Genomic DNA, 17,470 nt, shown 5'->3' on the forward strand with positions numbered 1-17,470 from the left:
TCTGAGAGCTATGAGTCTATGAATAAACACCCTCAAACTTCCCTTAATCTTCTTTGTGTCCCCACACCTGACATAGTATGAATGACCCCCAAAATTTATAGAATAAAGGTTTTCTTCTGAATGTCCTTACCTGCCTGTTGAAATCTAAGCCGTTTCGATCATTTCCTGGAAGAGATTTAAAAAAAAAAAAGAAAACATTAATAGCTAGCAGGATTGGAAGAGACTGAAAGTTAGTGGAAAATAGGATGTTGGGATGGGCTTATCTTTATTTTGAAAAAGAACAAAATGCCTGCCCTGTGACCAGAATCTTCTTGCTTATCCTGTTTCCTGGAAAAGTCTTCGGAAAATCTCCTTCAGGAAGGTAGGTAACCAGGGAAAGGGGAGACTGACTTGTCCAAGGTCACATAGTCTAACTGAGATTAGAACTTGCCACACCAGATTGCTTCTGCCAAATGCCCTCAGACAGAAGCTGTGATACATGCTGTAATGGAAAAGCAAGAAATGACCAGCCACAAATCCTAAAGGAATTGCCCGAAGGCAAGAAGGCCTCCCACTATCCCAGCCCTCCAGCATTGATGACACCTAAATCATGTCAGGTAGATGAGGGTCACCCCTGTTTCCACCCCCCCAACTTTCATTCTTGGTTTTATTCATCTTTTTCCCTTTATAATAAATGTTGGGTTGATAAAGTAAATGTGTGCTTAATAGAGAAAACTTTTTGGTACAGAAAAAGTATAAAGTAGCAGAAAAATCAATCTGCAGAGAGGCAGCTGCAATTAATATTTTTGTATATTTTATGGTCTCTTTCATGCTTGTTTTTCCTCATTGATATATATCACTCTGTATAGATTTTTTTACCCTGCTTTTTCCAGTGAGCGTCATAATCTTTCTCCTACACTATGAAGGAACGTCATAAATCTTTCTCCTATGTTTGCAAAGATCATTTTTAATGGCTACATAATATTCCATTTATGGAGATACCAAAATCTGCTTAAACATATACCTGTTATTAGGGAAATCGCTTCCATTCTTTGCTATAATTAAATTTCCTATTCATATAGCTCTTCAGGGCAGGAGCTGCCAAACAATCTTCCTTTGTGCCCCATGGATTATTGGCTCTATAATGGCAAGAAAATGATATTAAATACTACCCAGAGCCTAGCACTAGGCTTAGTACATAATAGGAGCTCAAATTATATTGGTTGAATGAATGAATAAATGAACATGTGAATGAACTCAGAACTTTCAATCAGAAAATTCTTCTGCTTTCCATCGGTTCTTCAATAGCTTTGGAATGAAGTCCAAATTTCTTAGTATAACATATAATTCCCTGTATGACCTGGTTTCTGACTACCTTCCCTGCTTTGTCTGCTGCCTCTCATGATCTCACCTCCCTCCCTCCCAGGTACCCTGTGCTCCAGACTCATGGAAAGCTCGCTCATGTCCAAACGCGCCATACCTCTCCCGTTTCCACGCCTCCATGCACTGTTCCCTTCCACAAAGTTGGTCCCCCTTCTCTCTGGTCCTTCAGGCTTCTCTACCAGCCGCATTGCACATGTCAAGTAACTCTTTATTTGTCTGCATGCTACTCTCTCCCTCTAGTCTATGAATTCCTTGAAAACTAGGAGGATGACATTCATTTTTCTCCTCAATGGCCACCACAGTTCCTAACATGGGTCAGAGGCTCAAGAAACACCTGATAGATGAATGAATGGGGTCCAGGAGAATCCTCTGGAGCTTTAACCTAAGCCCCCTTCCCTCTGCTCTGTTCTAAACAATGGGTAAGTGAAGCCCTTGCCTGTATGATTGGTTGTGAAGCATCTCCGAGAGCAGCTGGGCCAGCAAGATGACAGCTGAGGTTGAGGGCTACAGGATTCTGAGAAAGAGGAAATTAGTGAGACGGGAAGTCATCTTTGAATAGCAGCCTGATTTTGAGACTAACGAAGACTAAATAGATAATCTGTGAGGGGAGTTAAGATGGGAAGGGCCCACAGACTGAAAATAGTGTGTGTGTGTGTGTGTGTGTGTGTGTGTGTGTGTGTAGAGGGTAGACTTAAAGATAAAATTGCTTTTATATTAAAAATTATTTCATGACATTGTAAAGGTGGCCTAGTAAGGAGTGATTTTAAAATTTGACCAAAGAGCAAATTCATTCATTCCACAAGTATTTGCTAAATACACTCTCTATACCAGACACTGTTCTAGGCACTGGAAATATAATACTGGAAAAGATAGACAGAAGTCCTTGACCACACGGAGCTTCTTTTCTAGTTGAGGAGACATAAAAGGAATAAGAAAACAAATATATAATTTCATTTAGAGAGAGTTACTATGGAGAGCAATAATACATGGTCAGGGGAAGAGTGTGTCAGAGGCTGTCCATAAGCAGGGTGGTCTGGGGAAGATGATTCCAGACAGAGGGATCGGGACCTGAGTGAGGCAAGAACAGGCTTGCCTGCTGAGGAACAGTGATGAGGCCAGCAAGGCTGGAGAGATGTGGATGGGTGTAACCAGGGGAAAGATGACATGGATCTGGCAGGCGGGTCGTGCTGAAGACTTCAGCTTTCATGCCAAGGACGTTGGGAAGTGATCAGAGGGTTTTGAGCAGAGGAGTGACATGCTTTGACTTAAGTGTTTACACCTGCGGTGATCAGCTGTAGGGATGAGCAAGGAGGAAGGGAGAACAGCCAGGAGGCTATCGCAGTGGGTCAGGTGAGAGGGGGCAGTGTGCAGGATAGAAGGGCAGCCGTGCAGGTAGTGAGAAGGACCTGGATTTTGAATTGATAGCTGACAGGGCCAGCTGATGGCTGGAAGGAGTGGTGCCAGGGAAGGAGAGGAAGGATGATTCCTAGGGCTGGGCTTTCTCCATGGAGTGAGTGGTGGAGTCATTCCCCAAGATGGGGGAGACTCGGGGAGGAGCTGGCTGGTGGTATAAAATCAAAAGCTATGTTCTGGGACGTGTTAACTTTGAGATGCCAATTAAAGATCCCAGGAGAGACAGGGAGAGGAGTTTGGACTCAGGATACGTGTCAGGTCAGAAGTACAGGGTGGGTAGTTTTCAGCTTATAGGTGGTATTTAAAGCCATAGGACTTGACGAGTTTACAAAGGAACTGAGTCCAGATGAAGGAGAATAAAAGGGTCAAGGTTGGGAATGATGAGGAGGGGCCAGCAAAGGAGACTGAGAAAGAGTGGGCACTCTAGTAGGAGGAAGACCAGGCAGGTATGGTGTCTGGAAGGCAAGAGAAGGTGTAATATCATTACCTCCAGAAGAGGTAATAACATACATGTGAATGAGACCTAGAAAGAGAGAGAAACCTTGAGGGCCAAAACAGTCTGTCTTGGACAGGTCATCAGGATTGTGAACAATTAAGAAAAGTCTTTACTTTCGATATCTGCGGATGCCGTTAGAGTGTTGTTTGTGAGATCCACAAAATGCAAAAGATGAGCAAACAGCATTCAGAGATTAATTTTAAAACCCACCAGCCAACAAGAGAACAATTTCTCTTGTCCAGGAGTTTCTCCGGGGTCTTTCTCCAGAGGCCTCTCCCCTTGAGGACGCACCTGCTGTGCTTGGAGCCTGAAGATGGGGTCTCCCCTTCTCATCAGACTCATCCTGGCCTGCATCGGTATCATTGTCTAATCCTCCTTGAGTCCCAGGCTGACTGAATGGCTGGACTGGAGGGGCCCAGGCCAGCCAGGACCTCCCGGGAGACGGACCCCTTTACTCTGGGACAGTAGAGAGTGGCACTAGCTCAGCACCGGGAGCTGAATAAAGGTTCAGTCCCCCAAAGTGACTTCACCTCTGATTCTGATTCCACTGCTAAGCAGGTCAGAGTATTCTCAGGAGACATGGCTTCCCCCAGCTGGGGAGAAGGAGCTCAGAGCATCTGGGGGCCTAGGTGGAGACACCATGACATAGTCTAATACAGGTGTTAGTTCATTTCTGATGACACTGTTGATTCTCTCTCCAGATCTGGCTGAGGGGAAACGGCCTCAGCCCTCATTGTACTGCGGCTTCTTCCTGCTTCTCTCCCATGTTCCATGGACCTAGTTCCACCTGGCACCTCTCCCCACCCAGCCTACAGGACAGGTCTGGGAGGTGGTGCCTGGGAAATCTGCGACAAGATCAAGTTCACTGGGGCTCTGCTGCTGCCCTAATGCTCTAGGTTGAGAGGTGACCGACAAGCCATTCCCAGGACCCAACTTATTCATTTTTGAAACAGCGAGGAGGGCACCCCTCTTTCCTAGAGAAAGAAAGGGATGCAATCACCATATTGTGGGAAATACTGGTCCACAATCACCAGAAACTTGTTTTCTACCCCTTTAAGCTGTGGTGTGCAGGAGCAGCAGGGCATACATGAAACAGTCCTGGACTTGAAGTCAGAGAATTAGGGTTCAAGTCCTGGCTCCATCGCTCCCAAGCTGTGTGACCTTGGTCAAGGCAGGAAGCTCCAGAGCCTCAGGCATCTTGACGGCAAAATAAGGTCATAGTTTCAATTCCACCCACTTCCCAGGAATACAGTAAAACTCAACTATATGCTGGGAAACACTCTCCAGTTGTGGGCTGGGCTGCACACGTCCCGGGCCACTCCTCCATCAGGCTGGGCCTGCTCCTTGGTCAGGGATTTTGCACATGCTGTTCCCTCTGACTAGAATGCCCTCTCTCCCTAGGAAATACACACTCGTCCTCCAAGACCCAACTCAGATGTCACCTCCTCCATGAAACTTATCCAAAGCAAAATGAGGGATTTCCTCCTCTGTGTTTCCACCTCTCCTACTTATATCTCTTCCAGCACCCACCACATTTTTTAAAACTCAGTGTTTTGTGTGTCTGTTTCCCTCATGAAATTGGGAGCTCCTAGAGGCCAGGGTTATTACATCTTATTCATTTTTGTACCCCAAGAGACTAAAACAGTGTTTAACACATAGTAGGAACTGAATGACTATGTGTTTAATTGATCCAAATCACTAAGAAACTGCTACAGAAATGAATCTTCTATTCAGATCTAAGAAATTACAGGTGCCACCACCTGCAGAAACCTGATCATATTCTATTATCCAAGTTCTGGCTTTGAAAGATGGCAGCCACTTGCAGAAAAAAAACAAAGCAGGACACACACACAGAGGGGCCGGAGCGTTATTTTTAACATTGGAAAGATACTGAAGTCCAGCCTCAGAGGGGAGCACGTTGCAGTGGTCACACAGCCTCAGAGACCTTGATTTCGGACTAAAGCTTCGATTCTGCAACTCCCATACTCATACAATTTTCCCAATAAACCCACTGCATCCAAAGTCCAACACAGAGAAAACCAAGTATTAGACTGTAATCAACAGTTTAGGCAAATAAGCAGTATTGATGCCGATCAAATCTGGAAGTGATTTAAAGCAGAGCGTGAGATTAATTCAGACAACTGGATGATGAAATCAGGATTAGAAAATATTTTGGTTGATTCTAATAGGAGGCCAAAACCAACAACATAAAATGTAACAGGAATAAATCTAAGCCCTACATTTAGGTTAAAAAAGGTCAATTGTATACATAAAAGATAGAGGAGGTTGAAATTAGAAATGATTAAGGTGGTAAATTTTATGTTTAATGTTTAAATTTAATATTGTATGTTTTTTACCACCAAAAAAAGGAGAAAAAAGTAAAAAGTTTTTTAAAATTAGGGAATTATGTTTTGACAACTACTCTAACCCAGAAAGCTAATTTTCTACCTCATACTGGGTAGGCAACTAAAGTAGTCAAATTGCTCAAAAGTATGCCCTACCTTTAAGCCTATCTGCTACATATGATCTGGCAATCCTACTCTGGGTGTATATCCACAGGAAATGAAAACAGGATATCAAAGAGATAGCTTCACTCCTCTGTTCACTGCAGCATTATTCACTATAGCCAACCTAAGTGTTCATCAATGGATAAATGGATAAAGAAAATGTTATATATATGTAACATGTTACATGGTGGAATATTATTCAGCCACGAGAAAGAAGGAAATCCTGCCATTTGCGACAACATGGATTGACCTTGGGGGCATTATGCTAAGAGACATAAACCAGACTGAGAAAGACAAATACTGCAAGGTATCACTTATATGTGGAATCCAAAAAATAAAAAAAAAAAGCGTCAAACTCATAGAAACAGAGAGTGGAAAAGTGGTTGCCAGATGCTGGAAGGGTTCCGAAATAGGGAGAAGTTGGTAAAAGGGTACAAACTTTCAGCTGTAAGATGAATCAGGTCTGAAGATCTAATGTATAACATGGTGACTATAGTTGACAACACTGTACTGTATAATTAAAATTTGCTAAAAGAGTGGAACTTAAATGTTCTCTCTCACACATATAAAGACAAATATCAAGGTGATGGATGTGTTAATTAACTAGATGGTGGGAATCCTTTCACAATGTATACACGTATCAAATCACATGATGTACATTGTAAAAATCTTACAATTTTATTTACCAGTTACACCTCAATAAAGCTTAAACAAAAGACTCTGTGCTACAATGTGAAACCTGATAAAGAGTTTTTTCAACAATACCAATAACCAACCTCAAACTAGAGCAATGGAATAACACAGCAGATACACATGGTGATTAAAAATTCAAGTGTGCATAATTTAAGATACTTGACCATCAAAATATCTATACTCTGTATTTTACATTTTCAAAGAGGTTAAATCTCCTAAAGAAATATATCTCTCCCTCCCAAACAAAAACAAAAAAGTGATTCCCATTTCTGTTTATTGGCAGACAGTATCTGGAAATAAACAAACTGCAGTTCCTTGTGGGGAGGGGAAGAGAGAGGAGGCTGGCGCTAGTGTCTCATGTGAAAAAGAAACCAAAAAAGGGAGAACTTCAGTTGACTGAAGCCAATATTGGCCTGAGTGTGCTGCACAGGTGTGGTGTAGCTGCTTAAAAAGCTAATGCTATCCTGTGCATTAGCAGGCATGCAGACCGTTGCAGATCTCTGCTGAGAGCATCACGTCCAGTTCAGGGCAACATTTTGTAAAGGGACCCTGACGAACTGGGCTGCGCAACATGAGGACCAAGACGGTAAGGGGCTTAGATGTCACACCAAATGACGAAAGGATATTTAGCCTAGAGAGGAGAACACTTACCCTTAGATGTCTTTTACGTTTTAGAGACACATACTGCCATATTTAGGATTGAAATGTTATAATGTCTATAATTTACAAGAAAATATTCCAGTGACAGGAATGGCAGAAATGTGATGGTTGTTGAGAATAGGCAATGAGTATATGGGGCTCATCGTTTTAGTGTCTACCTTTGTGTGCGTTTGAAATAAAAAGTTAAAAATAAAATATTTCCCCCCAAAAAGGATGAAACAAGTACGGCAAGATGTTAACAACTGTGAAATCCAGGTGATGGGTATATGGCTGTTCATTAAGCTGTTTCTTCTCTTTTCTATGTATCTGAAGTTTTTCAAAAAAAAAAATTTTAAAGTAATTCAATGAGGGAACATTTGAAAGATCTACTTGGCATGGTGCCTGGTGCATAGTAAGTGCTTCAGCAAATGTCAGTGTACTCTTCCTTCCTCCCCAAATATTGGCATGGATGTGAAGTAGGCTTAGTCTGCAGTTCCAAAGACCCAGCTCCACAAAGGTCAGTGGTGGAGGCTCCTGGGAAGCAGGCTTCACCTCAGTATAAGGAAGAATTTTGTAAAACGTGGAATTGTCCAGCAGTGAAACCCACAGTTTCATATCAACAGGGCTCCCCATTGCTAGGAATATTCAGGCAGAGGTTGCTTATTTCAGGGATGTTATAGAAGTGGTATTTGAATTGAGGGGCAATTTGATAATATCAAGAGGGGGATCTCGGGGGATCTCAGGGGACTGAAAATTCCTTCCATCTCTAAAGTCCTAGGATTCAATGCAGCTGATTGAAATGTACCAGGGCTTTTTCTTCCCCTCCCAGAAGCTGGTCACTGTGTAGCATTTGCAGAGGGAGGCAAGGAAGGACCAAAGAACTCTCCCCACCGTTTCCCTCTGTCCTGTTTGTTCTGCCCACAACTAAAAGATATGAACACAGAGAGCAGAGATGGGGCAGAAAGGGCTCACAAAGGAAGCTTCAGAATCCTCTCTTTGGATGTCTTGGGGGCAAATGGGTAAGAACTGTGCCAAGCTGGAAGGGACACCAGCTAAGGTCTCTCCAAGCCTCTTTTGGTTCTCATGGTCTCCTGGGAATCTCTGGACCATGAAGCTTCTAGCAAGAAAGCCAGAGCGCAAACACCTTGGAACTATGGCTCACGGGGCTGGGAGGGACCTGAAGAGATCACCAAGGCGAGTGTTCTGCCTTTGGGAAAATGAAGCATTATTATTCACCCCCATTTTACAGTGAGAAAACTGAGTCTCAACAAGGTTAAGTGATAATATGTACGAAGTAGCAGAGCTTTTAAAGTATGGGCACGTGTTGGGAATGATCCTCAGGGGAAGACAAAAACCCATGTCTCCAACCCCAATGTGGTACCTCCTTCCCACGCTAGCGTAACGCCACTGCTAGCACCTCTAAAACTCAGACAATGTCTGAGGACTCCATCCAAGTTCCAGCTAAATGCCCCAACTCCTAAATCTCCCTGGTCCCACACGGTACCCAGAACTGTTCATCTATACCAAAGCGCTCCAGACAAAGGAAGAGGCCGAGAATACAGTTCGAGGGATTTGGGTTAATTATGAAGACAACATCCCAGTTCATAGAAAATGGGATTTAGTGACCAAGAGGGTAAAAGGCACCTTGAATTGGCGGGGAGACCCAGGATTCTGGACAGAATTTCCTGAGGCCAGGATGGCCGTAATACCCAATGGAGTCCCCATGAGAAAGGCCAAGGATCAGTCTGTAGGAGGTGCGCAGGGGTCAAAGGCAACTTCCACCTCTGCCTCTCCTTCCCTGGCATCTGGTGGGCACCAGATCAGCAGTCCGAGCCACCTGGCAAGGAGCCCTGTCCGACAGTAGACAGGAGGAGCCGGCGCCAGCCCTCTGCTTTCCCACCTCTGAGCCACGGCCTCGCAGGCCCGCTGATTTGCATGCTTTGGCAGTGCTGGGATGTGAGTTTGCCTGGGGAGCAATTCTTTGGGTGAGGGAGGTGGACGCACAAGAATCCTGTTCCAGCAGGATTTTCACTCCTGCCTGGTAAACATGCAGAGAGCATTCTGCAATGCGGCTGAACCTCTCCCATTTCTGGGCTGCTTCTCTTCTCACCAGCTCCACTCCCAGGTTAACCCAGCAAGACTTCCACTGTCATTTTATGACCACTTGGCAAATGTGCTGGCACTTCCTGGGATAGCAATGATTAAAGCAACCAGGACCTTGGAAGCACTGCTGGGCAGGCAGCCGCCAGAGCAAACCATGAGACTTCCCAGTGAGCTCGTTCAAACCAGTCAAAACACTTTTCCCCAAGACCCCACAGACACCATGCCTACCTTTTTTGTTACTTGAGATCCCTCCAAGGAACTGGGCACTGTTGCCTAATGGTCAGAGTTCTGTACAGAGAACACACCGTAAACTGAGCTTGAGGATTACTTCAAAGGCTGTTTTATGCTGGACCTTGGGCAAGTTGCTTGATCTCCACAGCCTTCAATTTTCCTTACATGTTAAAACAAAAAATTCTGCCTATATTCCTGCCACCTTCTTCGTAGGAGCCAAGAAACGCCCAGGAGGAAACCGAGGCTGGCCCCTGAAGCCACCTGAAGAACAGGACACAGGATGTCCTTGATGGGCTGTGGGAAGAACACTCGCATAGGGGATGGGAGATCTGAGCTTCAGTTCTCCACCAGCTGAGTGTCCCAGGCTGTGGATAGCAGATGCAAAGATGCAGCGTGTGAGCCATGCCCAGGGCAGACATCACTAATGGACGGCCTCACTCGCTTCCTTTTCCTAAACTCAGTGCATAGTGACCACCACTGATGATCAGAAGCAGCTCTTCTGAAGAAACCCACTTGCTACCCCAGGACAGGATGATCTTACAGGGTCCCTCCACCTCTGACCGTCTGTGGCTTTGGGGATTTTCATGATTTAAAGCTTCTTCCTCTCTAGAATGGCAGAGTAAACATGACTGACCTCAGGACTTCCTTGCAACACGGCCTGTGTGAGCGTTCCAATGAGTTTCTCCACCTGCACAGTCATGAGACTGAACCCCGAAGCCTTGCTCTCCAGGCCCTTACCACAGATGTCAGGAGCGTGGGGCTGAGGAAGGCACCCACTGCCCACCTTTGCTAAAAGGGAAGCCCAGCCTCCTCCGACTTCCCTTTATCATCTGTCGTCATTCTTTGATAAATGAAAGGCTCCTCACCGAGGTCTTCGAATTCTTTAGGAAATAAAATCCCTGTTTCTTCTCAGTCTGAGCTATAGATGGGACTCTCTGGGGCCCCCTGCATTGCCCCTGCACCTCCTGCTGGCCTCACACTGAGGCCCAAAGTGGGCAGCATGATCAGAGGCTATGCTGAAGAGGCCAGGGGCTCAGGTCCCTGCCTGGAATGGGGCCAAAGGGCCAGGTTCCCCAGCAAAGTCTCCACTCATAATCCGCTGACCCTAGAAAACAATAAAAATTCAACTTCAAAGGAAAGACTCTGTTAAAGAAACCCAGGGTTCCCATCACTCCTAAATAAGCACAGGTCAGAGAAGCACCTTGGCTGCTATTTTTCTATCAGAACTTTCTTGTGCTCGAGGGGACCACACAGAGACTCCCAGTGCAGCACCCACCACTTACAGGTAGGGAAACTAAGTCCCAGAGAGAATGAGTGATGAACTAAAGGTCACACAGGTAATACATGGCAAAGCAGGAACAAAGCCCGAGCTCCGATGCCCGGACTTGACTCTCCACCCTAGCCCAGGGGTTCCCTAAAGGTCACCTCCAGACCAGCCCCTTCTCTACTCCTTGCCCAGCCCTGAGAGGGGAAGAGATTCAAAGAGCTTTAAGGCTGGTAAGAGACACTTCGCCGCCCCCTTCCCGGGACTGAGTGAAGTGGGGGTGAGAAGGGTGGGTGGGAAGAGCAGGAATAGCTACTGAGAGGGGCGTGCAGCCGGGCGCTGGTCCTCATGTGGGCACACAGACGTCCTTTGTGCAGCTCAGAGGGCCACGTGTGTGGTAAGAAAGCTTAGATGGGAGATGCTATCTCACATTTGTAGAACAACTCTCACTTCTGAGAGCTGTCACAGATACACTCTTGTTTCATTCACGCCTCACAACTTGTTTTACAGATAAGGAAACTGAGGCTGGGTCATGGCGCCTGAGCTGGAGGAGAGGAAGTTGGATCTCAGGGCTCTGGCTGCAGGGCTGGTGCGCTGGCCAACACGCATGGGTCTTGGGGCGTGCACTGGGTTTGTTCCTTTCTGTGCAGTGCACTTTCATATCCAGTCCTTATTAGAGTCTCGCCTGCCTGTGAGGTCTACGGGGCCAGGATTCCAGAACTCCTGTTTCACCAGTGAGTACACTGAGGTTCAGAGAGGGCAGGGCTGGTTAATGTCACACAGCCGTCTTCCGCATCCAGACACCATGCCCTTTCCCTCACCCGGGGTAATGTCGCTTCCCCTCCTTCTGGGGCCTGTGTTCCTAGGGCTGGAGGGGCCACTTCTGAGGGAAGGGTGATGGGGAGGGGGGAGACTTTGTCCAACAAAACAACAAAACAAAAGCAAAAAACAGAGGACTGCCTCTAGGGTAGGGAAAGGGCTTTTGAAGAAACAGGGATCTCAACCCATTGCTGTGACCTTGAGAAAGTCATTCCTCCTTTCTGACCCCACTCTCTTTCCCCATAAAATAGGAGAATGGGACTAGATCAGAGAATTTTCAAACATTTTGGCAGGAGAACACTATTATCAATAGTTGACATTCATTGAGCATTTACTACGCACCAAGCTTTGTATTAAACATTTTATACACAGGACAGCATTTAATCCTCACAACCACCCTATGAGTAGGTGCTCTTATTATCCCCATTTTACAGATGAGGAGACTTGAGCCTCAGAGAGGTTAATCAACTTGCCCAAGGTTACTGATTAGTAAATTGCCGAGTAGAAACTCAAGCCCACGTCTGCCCACCAGCCAAGGCTGACCACACCACAGTATATATTGACATACTATCTCCAAATGAAAACACATATGGAGTCGCCACAGAAACTTGAGGGGGAAAAAAATGAGACCTTCAGAGTTTTCCAGAACTATAAAGATCATCTAGTCTCCCTGAAACTGTACCATCCCTAAACACTGGGTCCTGGGAGGAGGGGTCTTTCCACCAACTCCCTCCCCTTCTTCTGGCCATTTCCTGATGGCCTGGAGTCAGTTTGTTTGAGGGTCCTTCACCAAAGCACGCTTCCCACTCCCAAGCGCAGGTGGATAGGACAGTGTGTTGGCCATGAGTGAACGAATTCACAGGTAGGTCTACTCAGGAGACAGCCCATATTCCTAATAGAGGGTCCCTAGATTGGCCATTGGGTCACGCGTGGACACTCTGTCCTTCTGATACTAATACTGGCAAATAGCATTACTGTATGGCAGGCTCTGCTCTAAGTGCCTTACACATGTTGGCTTATTCAATCCTGACAGCAGGGGCTTCCCTGGTGGCACAGCGGTTAAGAATCCGCCTGCCAACGCAGGGGACACGGGTTCGAGCCCTGGTCCTGGAAGATCCCACATGCCGCGGAGCAACTACGCCCGTGAGCCACAACTACTGAGCCCGCGTGCCACAACTACTGAAGCCCGTGTGCCTAGAGCCCGTGCTCCACAACAAGAGAAGCCACCGCAATGAGAAGCCCGCACACTGCAACAAAGAGTGGCTCCCGCTCGCCGCAACTAAAGAAAACCCGCGCGCAGCAACGAAGACCCAACACAGCCCAAAATAAATAAATAAATTTATTAAAGAAAAAAAAAAAAAAAAACCAAAAAAAAAAAAAATAGTTCCTCACTCTCCACAATATTAAAAAAGAAAAACAAAAAAAAAATTCCTCACGGCAACTCTAGGAGCCTATCCCTATTATTACCTCCATTTTACAGTCTAGGAAACCAAGCAGAGACATTAAGTAACCAGCCCAAGGTCATATAACTAGTAAGTAGAAAAGTTGGGATTCAAATACAGACTCTGGCTCCAAAGTCTATGCCTTTAAAGCCTTCGCCTTGGTAAGCTGGGGACAGCAGTGCCCTTCCTAACACATTACAGGAACTGAGAGGTACAGCAACCCCCATCTTTCAAATAATAACCAGTGAGCACAAAGGGTCAGCGTGTGCTCACGGATCTCAGCATCTTAGAGCCGGAAGTGATCTTAGAGACTCTCAAGTTCAGACCCTTCGTCCAATGCACGAACTCAGGCCTGAAGACGGGAGAGGTGACTTGCTGACACAGGTTCATGGTAGAGATGAGTCCAGATTCCATCTCTCCTCACATCTCCTCAGCCAAACGAGAAGGTGCAGACTGTTTCTCCAGCTTCACTGGTAGAAAAACTGAGATGTCTAGTCTGTTGTCAGCAGAGGGAGACAGGCCTGAGGCCAGAACCAGAACTCACTCAGTGGTCCTTAAGAGCCCAAGCATCCTTATGACACTGGGGGTAAACTGAGTTGGGGCTAGGCGGGGATGGGGACCCAGCTGGTTCTCCCGAGAGGCAGAGGTCACTAATACCCCACTCAGCCAACCACCCTCAGGCCTCCAGGGGCCTGAGGGGAGGGGACAGGGACAGGGTGGGAGCAGCCAGCCCAGTGCTACCTCCCTTTGATACCTTGGAGTCCAGAGCAGACATTTCCCAGCCGGCTTAACCCTTTTTGTGCGCACTTCCCTTCTCAAGAAAACCTTAATCATCCTCATTTGAATTTCAAATGACCTCTCCCCTCTCCCCCTTCCCTGCCCCAACAGGCTTTGAGGCAGGGATATGGAAATTCACCCTGCAGTATGGAAATCATTGCCCTATGCAAATTGGGCGCCAGGACCCCATCGTCATAGCAACCACTGGGTTTCCTCTCCTTTTGGCCCCTCTCTGGGTTCTCTGGCTTAGATTTTTTGTTCCTCTTCCCAGCAGGCAGGTGGGGCACCCCTCACCGAGGTGCCCAACGGGGCCCAGACCTGCCAGGCTTCCTGCCTGCTTCTCTAGTGCAAATCTGGACCCAGATTTGGTCTCACCCAAGCGAGACCAACCGCTGTTTTTTTCTAAGGCTAGCCTAATCCGAGGATGGGCTAGATGGTGGTGAGGAAGTTCTGGAGTCTGGAGGACACAGCGATGCTCCTAGAGGGGGTGACAGGAGAGGAGAGACCTAGAGGGCTTTGGGGGTGCCAGTGATAGGAGATGGAAAGCAGGGCACAGAACCTGTATGTAAAATGCCATGCAAATTAACACCTATTATTTTTTGAGTCAACAGCACTAGTGCTTTTTGGGGAGATGCCCGCAGCTCTGTTTCCCATGCTCCTAGCTTGGCACAAAGGCCTGCCCTCCCTGAGTCTCCCGGGGCCCTGCTGTTACCCAGGAGCTCCCCACAGTCAGCTCTGAGCCCATGGAGGATCCAGGAGGGGACTTTGAACTGTCCGTGGCTGAAGTCCCTAAAAATGAAATTCAGCCTCCTTTGAGGACTCTGGTCATTCTCTCAGCCTCCCCAGCCCTGTCCTACCAGACCCTCAGGCTCCAATGAGAGGGACGCAGTCCCAGTTGGGATGACCTCATGCGGCTTCCCTTATAAGGACGTGTCTGCCCCTCTTCCCCTTGGCTGTGGGGAGTGGGGAGTGAGAGGATGCAAGGGGAGCTGCACCTGCTTCTCCCCGCAGCAGCTCTTCCTCAGGATGGGTCATCCTGGCAGAGCCCTTCCCTTCCCGAGGGGGACCCACTAGCAAACGCTGGCAGAGACTCCAACTTCTGTCTCCCCTGCCCCTCCTGTAGTTTCACAACACCCCCGACCACCCCAGCCTGCCTTTGATAGAGCCTTGACCAGAAAGGAAGACTGCCAGTGGGTGTACCCCACCGCCAGACTGCCCACCCTGCCCTGAGGGCTTTGAGGTGGGGATTGTGTGATTCGTGTGTGTCTGCGTGGGAGTGTGAGTTGGGCGTGTGTGTGTCTGTGTGTTTGGGAGTGGGGCGGACCAAGTGTAACTGCATTTCAGTTGTCCGGATTGGGGCTGCTCTTCAAGCCCTAAGACGTAACCCTAATTTGGCTGCTCATTTCTTTTCAAATTCTTTTTCCACTTGTTCAGCATTTTTCCACACCAGGTGTTCATTGCTGTAACTGTTTCTTAAGGAGGAGGGTGGGCCCAAGAGACCAAAAGCATTTACTCACAGCTTATGAGGGAGGGGGGTTGCAACTTGGGTGCCTTAGTGAAGGGCTAAGGCCCAGAAGCTACAGCGTTGAGTCTCTGGACGCTGCTCAGGGCCTCATGTGTGTGTGTGTGTGTGTGTGTGTGTGGGTGTGTGTGTTGGTAGTGGGTTGGGGGTGGGTGTCATTTCACCCCTGGCAGCAAAGGATAGCCTGGGACCAACCTCTCCTGCTGGATCTCCCCATCATTGCCCCCACGGCACCGACAGTGGGAGTAGGAGGGATGCTAAGAAGGTCATAAGATGTATCCATTGCCCGTGGGACGCCAAAGGAAAGGGGCATTCTTATGCACACTCTTATCCTCTAATGCAGGGCACCTCCAAGTGTGGTCCAACAGCCAGGCTGGTCTGAACTGTTCATTAAGGTCGGAGACCAGACGAGACCAGATGCGTCCAAACACAGAGAGTAAGAATTTAGAAATGTTCACAGCACCCCAAGTACGTCATTAGTGAGCGCTCCCTGTGGACGCAGGGTAGACAAGTCTGGGCCCTGTTGAATGTGTGTGGTGGGTACGAGCTGCACCCCAGTCCTGCACGGTGGGACTGTGGACCGCTCTGTGACAGACCGGAAGTAAAATGACTGGTCCTGCAGCCCACGTTGTTTGAAGCGGTGCCCTAAGGAATGACCGCTGATGAAACCAAGCGGAGCTCCAGATGGTAAAAGACAGCACACAGATGCCCCCCCACCCGGCCCCCTCGCTTTGTTCCCTCTTAGGCTGGAGAGAAAAGGAGGTCCATGTTCTTCTAGGGGCTGCAGAGATGGTGGCTGGGGTGGGGAAGGTGGCCCTTCCTTAAAGAGATCTCCGAAAGGAAGAGGGACGGTGCCAGGCAGGACTTGGCTCTTTCACCTGCACTGGTGCTAATGTTTAACATAATTTTATATTTACAAACATACCTGCTACCCAGAGGCAAGTATTAATTTAGTCCATATGGCCTATTATCCGTCTTGAGATTGCAACATACACGCTCCTAAACACACTCATATATAGTGTGTTTAGACTTTAAAGTATCTTAACTCATTTCTGGACATGAATGTGTTATAAACCTCCTGATTTCTAGCAACATATAAAAAAACACCGCTATTAAAAACGCTTCACAACACTTTCATCTGAGCAGCATGGTCCTGCCCCGTGGGGTTGGGTTTGGGACTAGATGGGTGAGAAAGTGTGGCGCAGGTGGGAGCTACTGTAGTAGCTCTTTTATTTGCAGAGGTTCTCTGTGTGCTAGAGGCAGGTACCTCCTGACCCCACAGGCTGCTCTCCCGAGACCTCTGGCACACACGGCCACAGTATGAAGCCTGGATGGTGAATTAGTACCTCCTCATCTCCCTGCACAGAAACTGGTGACGTGGTGAGATGGAAGCCACTCTGGTTTGAGAAGGCCAGAACCAGGGGCAAGGGGCTTATGCTGCAGCATGAGGGTTATAGACAAGAGATAAGAAAGGACTTCCAGACACTGAGAATTGTATCCTACAAGAATAGGTGGCCAAGAGAAATTGTGGGGTTAGCTTTTCTTAAGGATGGAGGATAAATGAGGGGAAGATAGCTCTAAGAACAAGATCCTTTATTTTCCAGGGATGGTTTTGAAATGTCTTCAAAGGAAGAGAGAGGTATGGACAAGATATCCTCTCAGAATCCAGAGATTCATATCAGTTCCCCCTGGACATCTGGAGGGGCTGTGGCTTCCTTTTTCTCCTCCAGAGAGGTAAGGGCGAGAGTGGGTACAGACCGAGGCACAGGACCAGAGTCACCAGGCTTGAATCCTAGAGCCCACCCAGCTCATTCTCTTCACTTTACTCCCCCAAGCCCTCTCCTCCCCATATTATGACAAGGAAACTCGAGTCTAAGGCACAAGCAGACTTGTCCCACACTGCTCAGTGACAGAGCTTTGTCTTGTCTCCTGAACATTTCTGATAATTATCAGCCTAATGATGGACTGTATTTGTATGGTGACATACACTTTGAAAAGTGCTTTCACACCCACTCTGTCATTTAATCATAGAAGGGTGTGTGTGTGTGTGTGTGTGTGTGTGTGTGTGTGTGTGTGTGCATGCGCCCATGTGTCTCATTTAGAAAGAGCTGTCAATAGGAGACTGTTCTGCACCTTCCCCCAAGTCTCACTTCACTCCAGGTACTTCCTAGACGTCTCTCGTCCTCTCTGTCATTGAAAGAA

At 47.4% G+C, this 17,470-nt stretch overlaps 1 protein-coding gene across 1 annotated transcript in view; it reads right to left on the bottom strand.

Moving 5' to 3' along the window:
• The window catches only part of POU2F3 (POU class 2 homeobox 3), a 77,534-nt gene that overhangs the window by 48,573 nt on the left and 11,491 nt on the right, over positions 1-17,470 (bottom strand). The window contains exon 3 of the mRNA XM_061202467.1: positions 131-165. Within this exon, the coding sequence (XP_061058450.1) occupies positions 131-165 (35 nt within the window). The remainder of the gene's footprint in view (positions 1-130; positions 166-17,470) is intronic.

Source organism: Eubalaena glacialis, chromosome 10 (assembly GCF_028564815.1).
Source record: "Eubalaena glacialis isolate mEubGla1 chromosome 10, mEubGla1.1.hap2.+ XY, whole genome shotgun sequence".
Taxonomy (NCBI): domain Eukaryota; kingdom Metazoa; phylum Chordata; class Mammalia; order Artiodactyla; family Balaenidae; genus Eubalaena; species Eubalaena glacialis.